At 46.2% G+C, this 17,846-nt stretch overlaps 1 protein-coding gene across 1 annotated transcript in view; it reads right to left on the reverse strand.

Moving 5' to 3' along the window:
• adamts17 (ADAM metallopeptidase with thrombospondin type 1 motif, 17) overlaps nucleotides 1-17,846 on the reverse strand; it is a 654,840-nt gene that overhangs the window by 238,890 nt on the left and 398,104 nt on the right. Inside the window, exons 12-13 of the mRNA XM_072468796.1 lie at nucleotides 13,381-13,526; nucleotides 4,101-4,264 (exon numbers count right to left, since the gene is read on the reverse strand). Of these exons, the coding sequence (XP_072324897.1) occupies nucleotides 4,101-4,264; nucleotides 13,381-13,526 (310 nt within the window). The remainder of the gene's footprint in view (nucleotides 1-4,100; nucleotides 4,265-13,380; nucleotides 13,527-17,846) is intronic.

Genomic DNA, 17,846 nt, shown 5'->3' on the forward strand with positions numbered 1-17,846 from the left:
TTTTGTAAGGGATTTCTGGAGTAAAACGTCACTATTTTTACACCGGCGTGGGGACACAGTCTCATTTTGGGAGAATCCAGCCCCTAGAATTTATAGCACTGGGACAGGCCATTCGGTCCTACTAGTCTATGCCAGTCCTTCTGTCTCACAATTTCATTAATGTTTAAGTGGTTAATGTTTTACCTTGAGGTTAGTTACTTGCTCCAGAAACTGTCTGACTTTTATATCCATTCATTTCATCCAGTGGGAATTAACTGCTCCCCCACCCCACCCCACCCCCACCCCTCCTGCACCTTCCAGGCCCTGTTCCATCTCATGTGAAAATTAATTTTGGTGAGTTTCTAGGAATGAAGTACTTGGCAAGCGGCCAATCACCTTGAAGCCATTTCGCAGCCCTGTATGGATTGCGAGGGTTCTGGCTCAATGCCCAATGTCCTGTAAGGACTGGGAGGTTTCTGGCTCAATGCTCTGTACGGACTGGAAGGGTTGTGGCTCAATGCCCTGTACAGGCTGGGAGAGTTCTGGTTCAATGTCTTGTACGGACTGGGAGAGTTCTGGTTCAATGTCTTGTACGGACTGGGAGAGTTCTGGCTCAATGCCCTGTACAGACTGGGAGGGTTGTGGCTCAATGCCCTGTACGGACTGGGAGGGTTCAGGCTCAATGCCCTGTACGGACTGGGAGGGTTCAGGTTCAATGCCCTGTACGGACTGGGAAGGTTCTGGCTCAATGCCCTGTACGGACTGGGAAGGTTCTGGCTCAATGCCCTGTACGGGCTGGGAGAGTTCTGGTCCAATGCCCTGTACGGACTGGGAAGGTTCTGGCTCAATGCCCTGTACGGGCTGGGAGAGTTCTGGTCCAATGCCCTGTACGGACTGGGAAGGTTCTGGCTCAATGCCCTGTACGGGCTGGGAGAGTTCTGGTCCAATGCCCTGTACGGACTGGGAAGGTTCTGGCTCAATGCCCTGTACGGACTGGGAAGGTTCTGGCTCAATGCCCTGTACGGACTGGGAAGGCTCTGGCTCAATGCCCTGTACGGACTGGGAAGGTTCTGGCTCAATGCCCTGTACGGACTGGGAAGGTTCTGGCTCAATGCCCTGTACGGACTGGGAAGGTTCTGGCTCAATGCCCTGTACAGACTGGGAGGGTTCTGGTTCAATGCCCTGTACGGGCTGGGAAGGTTCTGGTTCAATGCCCTGTACGGACTGGGAGGGTTCAGGCTCAATGCCCTGTCCGGACTGGGAGGGTTCAGGCTCAATGCCCTGTACGGACTGGGAAGGTTCTGGTTCAATGCCCTGTACGGGCTGGGAGAGTTCTGGTTCAATGTTCTGTACGGACTGGGAGAGTTCTGGTTCAATGTTCTGTACGGACTGGGAGAGTTCTGGTTCAATGCACAGTACTTCAACATTGGCAGCTCTCTCTTGTCCCCAACTGAATGAGAAATGGTCCCAGACTTTCTTTTGAGCTCATTAAAAGTTTATAAGTAACACCTTTCTCTTTTGGTGTATGACTTTTAAAATTTCAGTTGAATAACTGTGTCATGAATAAAGAAATAAGGATGGAATGTCCATCACACGGTGCACAGCACAAGTCCATTACGTTTGCACATTTACCTTGCAGGGCTCGAAAAAAACAAAATGTTGAAAGTAGTTCGCTTCAACCGATGTGAAACCTGGAGACAAAGTTAAACAAACGGGACAAAACCCACCTGGGAAGCCCATTCCTCACTCTTTCTCTTGCTCACTGCTGGGACAGTTTTAGCAATTATTTCTTTAGTTCTGGTAATATCAGCACGGAGCTATAACACTGACCACACGCAGCACATTCTTCATGCCTCAGCCTCAGCCACCCCTGTTGCAGTGTGCCTGGAGAGCTCCTGGTGACCACGATGAGAATAAGCTCCACGACAGGCTGAGAGCAGAGGATAATTTGAACTCCTGGCAGGAGAAGCCACAATTCATTCTGACAGTCTTCATCATAAGCATGGCAGATTTTAACTGCTGCCCCTCATTAGCATGGCTGTTTGCTCAATTTGGCAGAAGGCCCATTTGGGTGGGTGGCGACTGGGTATATTGCTGCCTGCGGGCACAGGGAGGAGGCTGCCAACAGCGAGGTAAGTATGGGAGAGGTGCGATGGTGCCAGGAACTGCCAGTGAGGGAGGGCGAGAATCCAGGCATCAAAGGAAAATAATTTCCATGCAGGGTGTGCTGTAGAGTCATTTTTTAAACAGCAGAACTTGCTGGCGAGTGTCTCAACCACCGTCCAAACCAGCACTGTTAAAGCGGTGAATCAGTGAGAACGAAGCTGGAAATAAAAAGCGCTTCATTTGAATTGCCCCCCCCCCCTAAACCATTCCCACTGACTTGGCCCAGGCTTGTGCGTAAAGGGACTGAGTTCCTGAGGAAGATAGAGGGAATGAGTGACGGAGTGGAAGACTGAATGAAGAAATAAGAGGTGGGGAGTTACAGAGTGAGAATGTGTGTTCGGAAATTGAGTGGGTGAGTGAGTGAGGGAGTGTGAGTGGAGTGAGAGAGAGTGAGTGAGTGGAAAGGTGTGTATTAATGAGTGAGCACAGGAGGTCATGCAGGAACTTGCAACACCCTTTGACCTCAGAACCTGACTTCTCGTCCACCACAAGCTCCCTCGCACAGTCGTTGCTGAAGTAGGGGACGCAGGTGTAAATGCCACTCAAGACAACTCATCCAGCCCATTATACAAGTCCTCAATCATAGATCATAGAATTTGCAGTGCAGAAGGAGGTCATTCAGCCCATCGAGCCTGCACCGGCCCTTGGAAAGAACCCATACCTCTACCCTATCCCCACACCTCCATCGTATCCCCGTAACCACATCTAACCTTTTTGGACACTAAGGGCAATTTGCAATAGCCAATCCAACTAACCTGCACATCTTTGGACTGTGGGATGAAACCGGAGCACCTGGAGAAAACCCACGGACACACGGGGAGAACGTGCAGACTCCGCATAGGCAGTGACCCAAGCCGGGAATTGAACCTGCGACCCTGGAGCTATGAAGCAACTGTGCTAACCACTATGCTACCGTGCTGCCCCTCACTGCAGGGAAAGCAAAAGAAGCTGGTTTATGAGTGTTGTGTCTCTCCACCTTTGAAATAACCTTTCAGGATCCTTCCAATTGTTTGATGCTATCTTTTTTTATAGAACATAGAACATAGAACATAGAACAATACAGCGCAGTACAGGCCCTTCGGCCCACGATGTTGCACCGAAACAAAAGCCATCTAACCTACACTATGCCATTATCATCCATATGTTTATCCAATAAACTTTTAAATGCCCTCAATGTTGGCGAGTTCACTACTGTAGCAGGTAGGGCATTCCACGGCCTCACTACTCTTTGCGTAAAGAAATGTGTTATCAATCACTGATCATTTTGTTAATTATTCTTAAATTACCCAATGTAAACATGCTTCTCACAATTGTGCATGTGTGGAATTGGCATCAGATTAAGAATTTGGTGCAGCAATATGTAGGGATCCCATGTTGAAACCCGACAGAGGGCCCCCACCACCAAACATAACCATAGGGTTTCTCTGTGACCGAGGTTAGCAGTAAAAGATGGGGAGTTGGATAGCAATCTTCGTTTCTGCGCTGTGTGTCACATAACGTTCCGCCATGTTATGTTCATAGTTGCACCGACAGGTACAACATTTTTGCCAAGTTGCTTAAGGAAATGTAAAAAAAATCCATTGCACTGATTAAAAGGAGGGAGGGGAGTTATCCCAAAATCCGCATCATTTATTCCTCAAGCAACACCAACAAAATTGAATAGCTGGCCATTTGTCTCATTACTGACTGTGGGGCCTTGTTCTGCCAGAACTTAGGCACTGCGTTTGCCGATAAACGAACAGTGATTGTAACCCAACAACACTTCATTGTCTGATTTGACATGCATTGGAACATAACACGGCGTAATTTAATGCAAGGGTTTATTTTAGCAGTCAACAGAGAGAAGTAACTGAAAAGAAAAACAAAGTACAGTCTTTAATCCGCACTTGGTTAATAATCTTTAGGCCTTGTCGTGCTTTCTTACTCAACCAGCAAACAGTTTAACATGTGCTTACCATCATTGAGGACTGCAGTCCAGTGTTTTTTCTTATGACCTTGTCTGTCTTGGGACTGGCACTGTTGATCTCTGAAGCTGGGTAATCCCTTGGTACATGGCACATTCTCACACACTTTGTGCTCCACACTGGCTCCCTGGCAGTTTGTCCCTCCTGGCCCCGGACTGGTAAGCACAAGATACAAAGCATCACCAAATTGGTTAGCAGCTGGGCACAAATAAGTGATCTTGCACCATTCTGGCACCTTCTCACATGTTGTCAAGTCTCTGGTCTCTTTATGTTAAACCAGCTATTACACAATTCAAAAGCCGGTGTGTAAATAGAGGAATAAAAGCAAAATACAGCGGGTGCTGGAGATCTGAAATAAAATGTACTGAAAAAACCCAGCAAGTCGGCAGGGTTCCAAAGATCTGCTGATCTGCTGAGCTTTTCCAGCGCTATTGGTAGAGACAAAACTGGCTTAAAGATTCTCAGTTACCATAGAAAAGTTAAAGAGAGGCCATTCAGCCCATCAGGTCTGCGCCAGCCAAAAAAGATTTTTTTAAAAGGGGGCTGCTCATTTTAATCCCACTTTCTAGCCCCTGGTCCGTAACCTTGTAGGTTCCAGCCCTTTCGATGCAGATCCTTGTATCCTTTAAATGAGTTGAACATTTTCTTTCACACCCCATCGATGAATAAATAATATTTCCTTCAAATTCTTAGCATGTTTGCAAATTGCATGACTGGAGGAATTAGGTGTTGCAGCACATGGCAAACTCTGATTCTATGAATTAAACTCTTCTGACAGACACCGGCCTCACATTTGTTGTTCGTGAAACTAAACAAATTACAACGGAATCAACATTGCATGGAGCAATGGGAAGTAGGCAAAGCTTCCAGTGGAAAACCTTTGACAGATGTACTAAAGCGACCAAATAATTAGTTGTGAAAGTGACCCTGAAAGCAAAGAACATGAAAAACCTTCAGGAAACGCGGAGATAATGGGATCGAAAAAAATATGACAAACTTACAAGAAAATGTATTAAACTTACTGATACAAAAATACCTTCTGCAGAAATGCCAGCAACATGAACTTTGGCTGGAAACTCTTGCCTATGTGAGAGGCCCGGGCCTCAGCACCCACTCACAGCCTTCACTGTCAGCTGTCAAGAATCAACCAGGATACATTCTAAGTTTTGCTTCGCATGTATCTGCAATCTCTAGAATGTCTCCAATGAGATAGGTGCGGCACAGTGGTACAGTGATTAGCACTGCTGCCTCACAGTGCCAGGGACCCGGGTTCTTTCCTGGCCTTGGGTGACTGTCTGTGTGGCGTTTGCATGTTCTCCCCTTGTCTGCGTGGGTTTCCTCCCGGTTCTCCGGTTCCTCCCACAGCCCAATGATGTGCAGATTAGTTGGGGTCACAGGGCTCGGGCTGGGCGAGTGGGCCTAGGTAGGGTGCTCTTTCGGAGGGTTGGTGCAAACTCGATGGGCCGAATGGCCTCCTTCTGTACTAGTGCCTCTATGATTAATGGCGACACTGGTCATTAGCAGTGCGTGCTAGAACCTGCTGTTTTCAGGCCTGGTTCACTCTTGCATTCTGGTTTAACAATGGAAAATTTCTGCAACAGAAAAATCCCCAAGAGAATCCATTTTGGAAAGCAATGACAGTAACCAGAATTTGTTCATTTTTAATGAAAAATCAACAACAAAGCAAAGTATGAACTCTTCAACTTTTCCTGAAGTAACGTGGAAAACAAAACTGCTGGATGGAGACACACAAGCTGACTTCCAACCGGCAGCATGCACGGCAAGAGAGCTGAACAAATCAGAGGGGAAAACCAGAACATGTACTAACTGAGTGCAGGGTTTTCTATTTTGTAAATTAGCTTAAACGGAAAACAACAATTCTTTCATAGGTGCTTACCGTAGAGCTGCAACAGCCAGGTAAAAAAATGATTCATATAAACAGTAGTAAGCTTTGGAAGAGTTGAAACATCACTTAAATTTGGAGAGAGTCTTAATGAAAATCCCCAAAAATGTCACAGTGGACCTTTGAAGTGTGGCTGCTGTTGTTATTGAGGGAAATAAGGTAGTTAATCTGTGCACAGTTGAGTGACACAAATGGAACCATGTCAAGCCTTTGGTTAGGGTGTGAATGTTGAACATGGCACAAAAATTGCTAAAAATCTGCAATAGAATCCTTTATCCCGCATTGAGAAGGCAACCAGGACTGTGCAATTAACATCTCCCCAAGAAACGCGGCATCGCTAACAATGCAGGACTGCACTGACGTCTAGGCCCATACTGAGGGTCGAACCCACACCTTCAGATTCAGGACACAACTGCTGACACTGAACCAACCTGACACAAGGAATAATGTGAGTGGATGTCCTCATGGTGGTGCTCTGGTTAACAGAACCATTATTGTACTCTACCTCTTTCTAAACATGCTCATTAAAGTGCACAACTCAACTCAGTGCAACCTCTTCCAGCTGGTCTGCGTGACAACTAATGTGCAACTGAGGAGTAAAAACAGGTCAAACCTTCAGTCATCTACAGTTAACTGATCAAATAGGCGAGTGAGCGGTCTGCTTAAGTCACAAAAAGGATTTCTTCAACTGTGGATTTACTACTGGCAGTTAGTGCACTAATACTGTTTGCTAATCTCCCTGTTTTATCTCTGTAAACCTGCCCAATTTTCCTCAGTGGACATTCATTCCAGATTCAGATAGGTTTTCATTAATTGCAATACAACATGCATTAACTGGCTGTGAAGTGCTTTGTGATGCACACATCCATTTCCACTCTACTCTCTATATCCAGAAACAAAGTTAAAGATGCAATCTTTCAACCTCAAATGCCCTGCTGCAAATTGTCAACTGGTCACCTCAGACAACCTTGTCACTTAAGGAGATGGAGCTGATTTGGAAAAGGTGCCCAACAGCAGACATTAAAGAATTTTAAACAGTGCTGGCAGTGTTGACAGTGGCACTGACAAGATATGTGAAAAATGATTTGTGATAACGTGAAAGGATGCCTGCAGAGCCACTTCCAAATGATAGTTTTGGAATTTGCCAAGCAGTGCTCAGGGGCAGAAAGCAATCAAGTTGGGGCTGTTGTCAAAGGGGAACTAGGCACATAGTGGGTTCAGAGCTTTGTCAGCTGGATTTCTGACGTATTGCCCTTGTCTATAGCACTCTAGCAGATTGCATAACTCAGCTATTGCTTTCTGAGATGATGTACAGTCTCCACAAGCATTGCTGAGAGTCAGGGTGAAGAGGCCCATATGGATCTTCATAGAAGGAATGTACTGTTGGAGGGACAGTGCTGCACTGACCAAGGGACAATACTGAGGCCACATTACAATGCCAGAGGGTCAGTACTGGGGGAACGCAGCATTGTTGGATTGGCAAAACTGAGAATGTTCTGTACCGTCAGAAGGTCAGTACTGAGCTCGCAATGAATGCACTGCTGGATGGTTAGTATGAAGGGTGTGCCGCACTGTCAGAGGGTCATTACTGAGGGAGCACTGCACTGTCGACAGGCCAGTACTGAGGGAGTGCGGCACTATCAAAGAGTCAGTGCTGAGAGAGTACTGCACTGTTAGAGAGTCAGTGCTGAAAGAGTGCTGCTCTGTCAGAGAGTCAGTGCTGAGAGAGTACTGCACTGTCAGAGAGTCAGTGCTGAGAGAATGCTGCACTGTCAGAGAGTCAGTGCTGAGAGAATGTGCACTGTCAGAGAGTCAGTGCTACAAGGGTGCTGCACTGTCAGAGAGTCAATGCTGCGAGGGTGTTGCACTGTCAGAGAGTCAGTGCTGAGAGAGTGCTGCACTGTCAGAGTCAGTGCTAAGAGAGTGCTGCACTGTCAGAGTCAGTGCTAAGAGAGCTGCACTGTCAGAGAGTCAGTACTGAGAGAGTGCTGCACTGTCAGAGTCAGTGCTAAGAGAGTGCATCAGAGAGTCAGTGCTGAGAGAGTGCTGCTCTGTCAGAGAGTCAGTGCTGAGAGAGTACTGTACTGTCAGGGAGTCAGTGCTGAAAGAGTGCTGCTCTGTCAGAGAGTCAGTGCTGAGAGAGTACTGCATTGTCAGAGAGTTGGTGCTGAGAGAGTACTGCATTGTCAGAGAGTTGGTGCTGAGAGAGTACTGCACTTTCAGAGAGTCAGTGCTGAGAGAGTGCTGCTCTGTCAGAGAGTCAGTGCTGAAAGAGTGCTGCTCTGTCAGAGAGTCAGTGCTGAGAGAGTACTGCATTGTCAGAGAGTTGGTGCTGAGAGAGTACTGCACTGTCAGAGAGTCAGTGCTGAGAAAGTACTGCACTGTCAGAGAGTCAGTGCTGAGAGAATGCTGCACTGTCAGAGGGTCAGTACTGAGGGAGTGCTGCTTTGTCAGGGAGTCAATGCTGAGAGAGTGCTGCACTGTCAGAGAGTCAATGCTGAGAGAGTACTGCACTGTCAGAGAGTCAGCGCTGAGAGAGTGCTGCACTGTCAGAGGGTCAGTACTGAGGGAGTGCTGCTCTGTCAGAGAGTCAATGCTGAGAGAGTACTGCACTGTCAGAGAGTCAGTGCTGAGAGAGTACTGCACTGTCAGAGAGTCAGTGCTGAGAGAGTGCTGCACTGTCAGAGGGTCAGTACTGAGGGAGTGCTGCACTGTCAGAGGGTTAGTACTGAGGGAGCGCTGCTCTGTCAGAGAGTCAATGCTGAGAGAGTGCGACGCTGTCAGAGAGTCAGTGCTGCGAGGGTGCAGCTCTGTCAGAGAGTCAGTGCTGAGAGAGTGCTGCACTGTCAGAGAGTCAGTGCTGAGAGAGTACTGCACTGTCAGAGAGTCAGTGCTGAGAGAGTGCTGCACTGTCAGAGAGTCAGTGCTGAGAGAGTATTGCACTGTCAGAGAGTCAGTGCTGAGAGAGTGCTGCACTGTCAGAGGGTCAGTACTGAGAGAGTGCTGCACTGTCAGAGAGTCAGTTCTGAGAGAGTGCTGCACTGTCAGAGGATCAGTACTGAGAGAGTGCTGCACTGTCAGAGAGTCAATGCTGAGAGAGTGCGACACTGTCAGAGAGTCAATGCTGCGAGGGTGCAGCTCTGTCAGAGAGTCAGTGCTGAGAGAGTGCTGCACTGTCAGAGTGTCAGTGCTGAGAGAGTACTGCACTGTGAGAGAGTCAGTGCTGAGAGTTCTGCACTGTCAGAGGGTCAGTGCTGAGAGAGTTCTGCACTGTCAGAGAGTCAGTACTAGCAGTGCACTGTCAGTGCTAGCTGCAGAAAAAGGAGTTCGAGAGTTGAGGCAAGTGTGGCAGCTTTGGGAAGTGGGAGATATTTTGGAAGGGGGGGTGTTATTTCTGTCTTGTTTTCCTAACAGTGCATGGATTAATGGGGACAGGAGCAGACCAAGGCTGGATAGCTGGGAGATAAGATTCAGCAGTCCTACATCATCGAGTGAACGCGCCCATATGATATCACAGGTTGGCAGGTGAATATTTATTTTTTCTGCACTCTCTTACTGGTTTCGAGATAGAAGGCTGGGTAGGAACAAATACAGATTAGTAGAAAATTGAAATTCTAACGAAACAAAATAGGGATGTTGGGCCAGGCGATGTGTTGGAGCTGCATGATGTGAGAGCTGGTGGACACCATTGTGGTTCATAGTGATCACATCTGTAGCAAATATTGGTTGCATGAGGAACTTCAGAATTAATGAGCTGGAGTCAGAGTTTCAGACACTGTTATACATCGGGGGGGGGAGTGCTGCACTGTCAGAGGGTCAGTACTGAGGGAGTGCTGCACTGTCAGAGGTTCAGTACTGAGAGAGTGCTGCAATGTAGGTGGGTCAGTACTGAGGGAGCACTGCACTGTCAACAGGTCAGAACTGAGGAAGCGCTGAACTATTGGAGAGTCGACACTGAGGGAGTGCTACACAGTTGGAGGGTCAGTACTGAGGGAGCACTCACTGTCAGAGGTCAGTACTGAGGGAGTGTTGCACTGTTGACAGGTTAGCACTGATGAAGCACCACATTGTCAGAAGACCAGCACTAAGGAAGCGCTGCAATGTGGAGGAACAGTACTGAGGGAGCACTCACTGTTGAGGGTCAGTACTGATCAAGTGTCGTACTGTCGGTGGGTTGATACTAAGGGAGCACTGCACATTGCTATTCTTCATATGCTCATGTCAATGAAAAGTCCACAGCACCTGTATACAGTGTGAAACTTCATGGTGCCTGTCTATGGCGTGAGAGAGACTGCACAGAGCACCTGTGTATGGGGTAAGAGAGACTGTACAGTGCACATGTGTACCAGATGAGAGAGACTGTACAAAGTGCCTCTGCACGCGGTGGGAGAGACTGTCCACTGTGCCTGTATATAGGGTGGGAGAGACTGTCCACTGTGCTTGTGCATGGGATGAGAGAGACTGTCCACGGTGACTGTGTATAGGGTGAGAGAGACTGTCCACAGTGCCTTCGTATAGGGTGGGAGAGACTGTCCACCATGCCTGTGTATAGGGTGGGAGAGACTGTCCAAAATACCTCTGTATAGGGTGGGAGAGACTGTCCACTGTGCCTGTGCATGAGGTGAGAGAGACTATCCACGGTGCATGTGCATGGGGTGCGAGAGACTGTCCACGGTGCTTGTGCATGGTGTTATGGGCCAGGGTTTAAGAACCCCAAAGTGCATCATGGAGTTCACCTGACCCACAACTTTTACTAGATTGTGGCATGGGGAGCACACGGCCCATCTACAGGTGTGGTACAGCAGAAATGGAAAAGTATTTTTTAAAGCAAAACAATGTTTATTCTATGAACTCAAGTTAACCTTTTTAAAACATACAGTGAACATCTTAGCAACCATCAATTCAAATATAACCCCCAAAGACTACAACACTAAGTAATCCTTAAGCTGTCCTTTTAACATCCATAAGACTTTTTTTTTTAGAACACTTTTAACAGAAGCACATCAGGTTAAAGTCACTACGGAGAGCAGTTGTTAGTTTTAAATCACCAAAGGATCGATATACAGTTTTTAGATTACAGAGAGAGACTAATACCCCTTCTGGCTGTGACTGCAGCTATCCAGCTCTGAAAACGAAACTAAAACACACCCTGCAGTAAACAGCCTAAAACGAAAAGCTGACAGACAGCCCAGCTCCACCCACACTCTGACATCACTGCAGTAGTAAACACCCATTTCTTAAAGGTACTCTCACTACAGATATTTATATACATACCCATTTATAAACACCCATTTCTTAAAGGTACTCTCACATGACAATGGGGTGAGAGAAACTGTCCACGGTGCCTGTGTACGAGCTGAGAGAATCTGTCTATGGAGCCTCTACATAGAAACTAGGAGGAGTAGGCCATTCGCCCCTCTGTGCCTGCTCCACCATTCAGTATGATCATAGCTGGTCCTCCATCTCAATGCCAAATACCCGCTTTCTCCCCATACCCCTTTATTCCATTAAAATTGTAAAATTTATCTATCGCTTTCTTGAATATATTCACTAACTTGGCCGTCACAGCCTTCTGTGGTAGAGAATTCCACTGATTCACCACCCTTTTGAGTGGATAAATGTTTCCACACCTCAGTCCTAAATGGTCTACCTCGTATCCTGAGACTGTGTCCCCGGGTTCTAGATTCCCCAACCAAGGAAAACATTCTCCCTAATCAAGTCTGTCCAGCCCTGTTAGAATTTTATACATTTCAATCAGAACTCCTCTCATCCTTCTAAACTTTGGTGAATCCAGGCCCAGTCGAACCAACCTCTCCTCATAGGACCGTCCTGTCAACTCCGGTATCAGCCTAGAGAACCTCCGCTGCACTCCTTCGATGGCAAGTATAGCCTTTCTTAGGCAGGACGACCAAAACTGCATGCAACTCTCCAAATGTGGTCTCACCAAGGCCTTATATAACTGCAGTAAGACATTCCTATTTCTGAATTCAAATCCTCTTACAATGAAAGCCAACATCCAATTTGCCTTCCTAATTGCTTGTTGCACCTGCCTCTCCATTTTCATTGACTGGTGTACAAGGACATCCAGATCGCTTTGCACATTCACACTTCCCAATATGTCACCATTTAAATAATACTCTTCCTCTCTGATTTTCACACCAAAGCTTATAACTTCACATTTAGCCGCATTGCACTGCATCTGCCATGTGTTTCCCACTCACTCAATTTAGAAGTCTCCTTGCATCCTCCTCACAACTCACAATTCCACCCAATTCTGTGTCATCAGCAAACATGGAAATGTTACATTTGGTTTCCTGATCCAGGTCGTTTATATATATCGTAAACAGCTGGGGCCCAAGCACTGATCCCTGCGGTACCTCACTAGCCATTGCCTGCCACTCGGAAAAAGACTCATTTATTTCCACTCTGTTTCCTGTCTCTCAACCAATTCCCGCTCCATGCCCCCTATCATGTACTTTAAATTTTTCCGACTAGCTTCTTATGAGGACGTCATTAAAAGTCTTCTGAAGATCCAAATATACCACATCCACTGGTTCTCCCTTATCTACTCTACTAGTTACATCCTCAAAAAACTCCAGTAGATGTGTTAAGCATGTTTTGCCGTTCAAAAACCCATGCTGGCTTTGTCCAATCCTGTTACTGCTTTCCAAATGTCCTCTTATCACATTTTTCATAATAGGCACACGCAATTTCCCCATTGCTGATAGGCTAACTAGAATTATCATATCATAGAATTTACAGTGCAGAAGGAGGCCATTCAGTTCATCGAGTTTGCACCGGCCTTTGTAAAGAGCACCCTACTTAAGCTCACACCTCCACCCTCTCCCAGTCACCCCGCCTAACCTTTTTGGACACCGTATCCCCGTAACCCAGTAACCCCACCTAACCTTTTTTGTTTGGACACTAAGGGAAATTTAACATGACCAATCCATCTACCCTGCACATCTTTGGTCTGTGGGAGGAAATCGGAGCACCTGGAGGAAACCCATGCAGACAAGGGGAGAACGTGCAGACTCCGCACAGACAGTGACCCAAACCGGGAATCGAACCTGGGACCCTGGAGCTGTGAAGCAATTGTGCTATCCACAATGCTACCGTGAGTTGAATCTTGAGCAATGTCTTACACATGACTCAAGGCTTTTTAATTTTTCCTATACATTTGAGATGAGAAACAAGTGTTCTTCCTGTAATCTAAGCAATTGCTTTGAACACTGAATCATTACCACCATGTGCTCCAAGAATCAGGGTGACAGTACGTAATCTGGCATCAGGAGGCATCTCCAGACTTGGCAGCACAGCAATAAATTACAGCACATTTTGCAGTAGAGCTTTGTCAAAATCACTTACGGGGGATTGTCGCATTTTCTTTGTCTAAACCTGGCTCCAGTTCCACAGGTCCTGCTACACATACTCCACTGGCTCCACATACTCCAGTCTCCATCCACGTGCTCCGGGATTGGCGTTTTGCTGACACACTCCCCTGCTCTGCACCACTTAAATCACAGCAGAAAGTATACATTAAAACCTGCACCTCCACACCAGCTGTTTAGCAGTAACACAGGAATAGGAGGCCATTTATTACCCCCCACAGCCTTCCATAAGTACCTCGATTCACTTATTCAACAAAAATCCATTTCGGTCAGATTTCCACCACCACAGAGTGCTTTTTGAATTTCCTCCCGAATGCTTTAATTTTAAAATTCTGTTCCTCGTTCCTCACTTGAGCAAGTATTTTATCAAGCAAATCATTTTAGTATTTAAACACCTCAATCAGTTCACCCCTCACTTTTAAGACCCAAGGGAGTACAGGTTTAGTCTATGCAGTCTGCCATCATAATTTAAATTCTAGGACTCTGGATCGCACAAAGTCTTATGGCATCAGGTCAAACATGAGCAAGGAAACCTCTGGAGGATTACCACCTAACAATGATTTAATTTTGAACAAACTTCTGGGAGATTTAATCTTGTAATCTCAGATGAAGAATTAGTACTCATCCATGTTGAACACCAATTGGAAGAAGCACAGAGGGTGGTAAGGGCGCAGGCTGGGTGGGGGGGCGTCAATGTCCATCACCAAGAGTGGCTCGGTAGCACCACTACAGACCGAGCTGGCTGGGTCCTGAAGACATATCCACCAGACTGGATCTGCAGCAGGTGGTGAGGGAACCAATGAGTAACCCAGAGACCGAGGGTAATGCGCTGGGGACCCGGGTTCAACTCCCACCGTGGCAGTTAGTAAAACCTGAATTAAATAAAAGTCTGGAATTAAAAATCTAATGTTAACCTTGAAACCATTATTGATTGTCGTAAAAACCCATCTGGTTCACTAATGTCTTTAATGGAAGGAAGTCAGCCATCCTTACCTGGTCTGGCCTACATGTGACTCCAGACCCATGGCAATGTGGTTGACTCTTAAATGGCCTCAGTTAAAGGGCAATTAGGGATGGACAATAAATGCTGGCCCAGCTAGTAATGAAAGAATTAAAATAAGAGGGAGAAATCTACTTCACCTCATTCTCACCAATCTACCTGTCACAGATGCATCTATCGATGACAGTATTGCTGGAGTGAGCATTGCACATTCTCACTTTGAGCATACTCTCAATCGTGTTGTGTGGCACTACAAGAGTGCTTGCCTTCATTGGATGGGGCATCGAGTATAAAAAATGGCAAGTCATGCTACAGTTGTATAGAACGTTGGTAAGGCCGCACTTGGAATATTGCGCACAATTCTGGTCGCCACACTACCAGAAGGATGTGGTGGCTTTGGAGAGGGTGCAAAGGAGGTTTACCAGGATGTTTCCAGTTCTGGAGGGTGTTAGCTATGCAGAGAGGCTGAATAAATTCGGATAGCACAATTGCTTCACAGCTCCAGGGTCCCAGGTTCGATTCCGGCTTGGGTCACTGTCTGTGCGGAGTCTGCACATCCTCCCCGTGTGTGCGTGGGTTTCCTCCAGGTGCTCCGGGTTCCTCCCACAGTCAAAAGATGTGCAGGTTAGGTGGATTGGCCATGATAAATTGCCCTTAGTGTCCATAATTGCCCTTAGTGTTGGGGGGTGGGGGGGGGTGGGGAGTTACTGGGTTGTGGGGATAGGGTGGAGGTGTTGACCTTGGGTGGGGTGCTCTTTCCAAGAGCTGGTGCAGACTCGATGGGCTGAATGGTCTCCTGTAAATTCTGTGATAATTACAGCATACTAAAAGCCATTTCTCTTTGAACTGAACAGAAGACTTGTGGAGCAAAGGCTCTGAGGGGGTTCAAAGCCTTGTTGTGTGGTTTTGACTTTCTATGAAGTAACAGATCCAGCTTTCCAGGCAATCTGCCTGGGGGCAGCAGGTGTAAGGGACAAGTGAGTGAAAAAGCAGTGAATTCTGTCTGGACTGCTTTTCAGCTCCCAGATAGAGGTGGCTGATGGTGAGGGTCTCTGCTTCAGGAGGGGGGGATCTCTGATTGCAGAGGTGGGGGGGGGGGAGATCTCTGATAGAAGACCACAAGATATAGGAGCAGAATTTGGTCAACATCCGCCACCATTCAATCATGGCTGATATGTTTCTCATACCTGTTCTCCTGCCTTCTCCCCATAACCCCTGATCCCTCTATTAATCAATATTGTATCTATCTCTGTCTCTGATATGGGGGGCAATCTCTGATAATGGGGGAATCTCTGATATGGGAGGGATCTCTGATAGGGGGGGGGTCTCTGATATGGAGGGATCTCTGATATGAAAGGGATCTCTGATATGGGGGATCTCTGATAGGGAGGGGATCTCTGATAGGGAGGGGTCTCTGATAGGGCGGAGTCTCTGATATGGAGGGGTCTCTGATATGGAGGGGTATCTGTTATGGAGGGGTCTCTGTTATGGCGGGTCTGTGTTATGGGGGGTCCTCTGTTATGGAGGGTCTCTGTTATGGAGGGTGTTATGGGCCAGGGTTTAAAGAACACAACACTAAGTAATCCTTAATAAATTCCCAAATAACATGCAGAAGACAAAATAAACATATTTTAACAGAAGCACATCAGGTTTAAATTCACTCCTGAAAACAGTTATAATTCTGAATTCACCAAATGATCAAGAAATCGTCTTTTCATGGCAGAGAGAACAGCGGTACACCTGCTTTGTCTGGCTTCAGCTCCAACACTGAAAACGAAACCAAAAAACACAGACACACCCAAGCTTTTCTCAAAGTGAAACTAAAAAACAGAGCCAGAGTTCAGCTCCACCCACACCCTAACATCACTGCAGTAACATGAGCAGCCAAACATTTCTTAAAGTGACATTCTCATGACACCTCCACCCAAGAAAAAATAATAAACCATCAACTTCAAGATGGTTTCATTTTTCACCATCTCAGTATCCTTTAAGAAAAAATATACTTTTTCGTTTCATAAAACAATACACGCAAACAGGTATAATAATATAGTCCATTTTTTCTTGTTTCCCTTCCTCCAACTGGAATCCTCCTCGATTGACAGTCTCTTTAGTCAATAAAGTCTCTGCACGATCCATCCATTTCTCTACGCCTCGGCATTTCTCTTTAAAGTCAACTACTTTAGTTCAATCTGATCACAGAGTCCCTTGTAATTCTCAAACACATGAGCATTGGTTATCACAGCTTTCAGGCAGACAAATGCCTCTTGAAACTCCGCTCTCCATTGAAATTTTCGACATTTCTTCAGCAAGTCCATCAGTGGAGCAATCACGCTACAAAACCTTTGCACAAATGTTCGATCAAATCCACTCATGCGAAGAAATCACATTATTTCCCTTTGTAATGAGGGTATTGGAAACTCACATTCCGTCTGACCATTCGACCCTGTCCGATTGTATTGCCAAGTGCTTTTCCAAATTCACTTTTGGCTAGGTTTATCACCAAACCCGCCTCCTGAAGTCGATTGAATAACTCCATCAGATGGTTTAAATGTTCTTTCCGTGTCTGGCTGAAATTTACCAGATCGTCGGTGTATACCGCACAATTGGGTAATCCTGAAACAACTTTGTTAGTTAACCGTTGAAATGTGGCTGGGTCATCTTTCATGCCAAATGGCATAACTTTGAATTGGTATATACCATCTGGAGTCATAAAAGCTGAAATCTCCTTCGCCCTTTCAGATAAAGGTACCTGCCAGTAACCTTTAAGTAAATCCAGTTTGGAAATAAAAGCTGATCGTCCCACTTTCTCAATGCAATCCTCCAAACGTGGGATAGGGATCAGAGTCCGTTCTTGTAACTGCACTAACATTTCTATAGTCCACACACAACTGTTGGGCACCATCTGGTTTAGGTACCATCACTATGGGTGAGCTCCATTGGCTGCAACCCACTTTAATTATGCCAATTTTAAGCATACTCTCAATCTCTTTGTTAACCTGTGCCAATTTTAAAGGGTTAAGTCTGTATGGATGTCGTTTGATTGGAACAGCATTTGCCACATCTACATCTAGTATAGCCATTTTAATACTTCCCAATTTATCTCCACAAACGTGCCCATGTGATATCAATAACTCTTTCAGGTCAGTCCATTTTTCCTCTGGAAATTTTTAAGAACATCCTCATTTTCCAATTTAATTTGAGGTATGTCAAATTCACAGTCATCTGGTTTTGGTTCGTCACTTTGAGTTAGAATCATTAAAACCTCCTCCTTTTTCTCTCCTTCCCTTTCAAAGTACCTTTTAAGGATATTCACATGACACACTCGGTGAGTTTTCCTTCTATCTGGCGTTTTTACCACATAATTCACCTCACTTAATTTCCTTTCAATCTGATAAGGTCCATAAAAACCTAGCTTTTAAAGGCTCACCTACCACTGGTAACAA

This window comes from Scyliorhinus torazame, chromosome 12 (genome assembly GCF_047496885.1).
Source record: "Scyliorhinus torazame isolate Kashiwa2021f chromosome 12, sScyTor2.1, whole genome shotgun sequence".
Classification (NCBI taxonomy): Eukaryota; Metazoa; Chordata; class Chondrichthyes; order Carcharhiniformes; family Scyliorhinidae; genus Scyliorhinus; species Scyliorhinus torazame.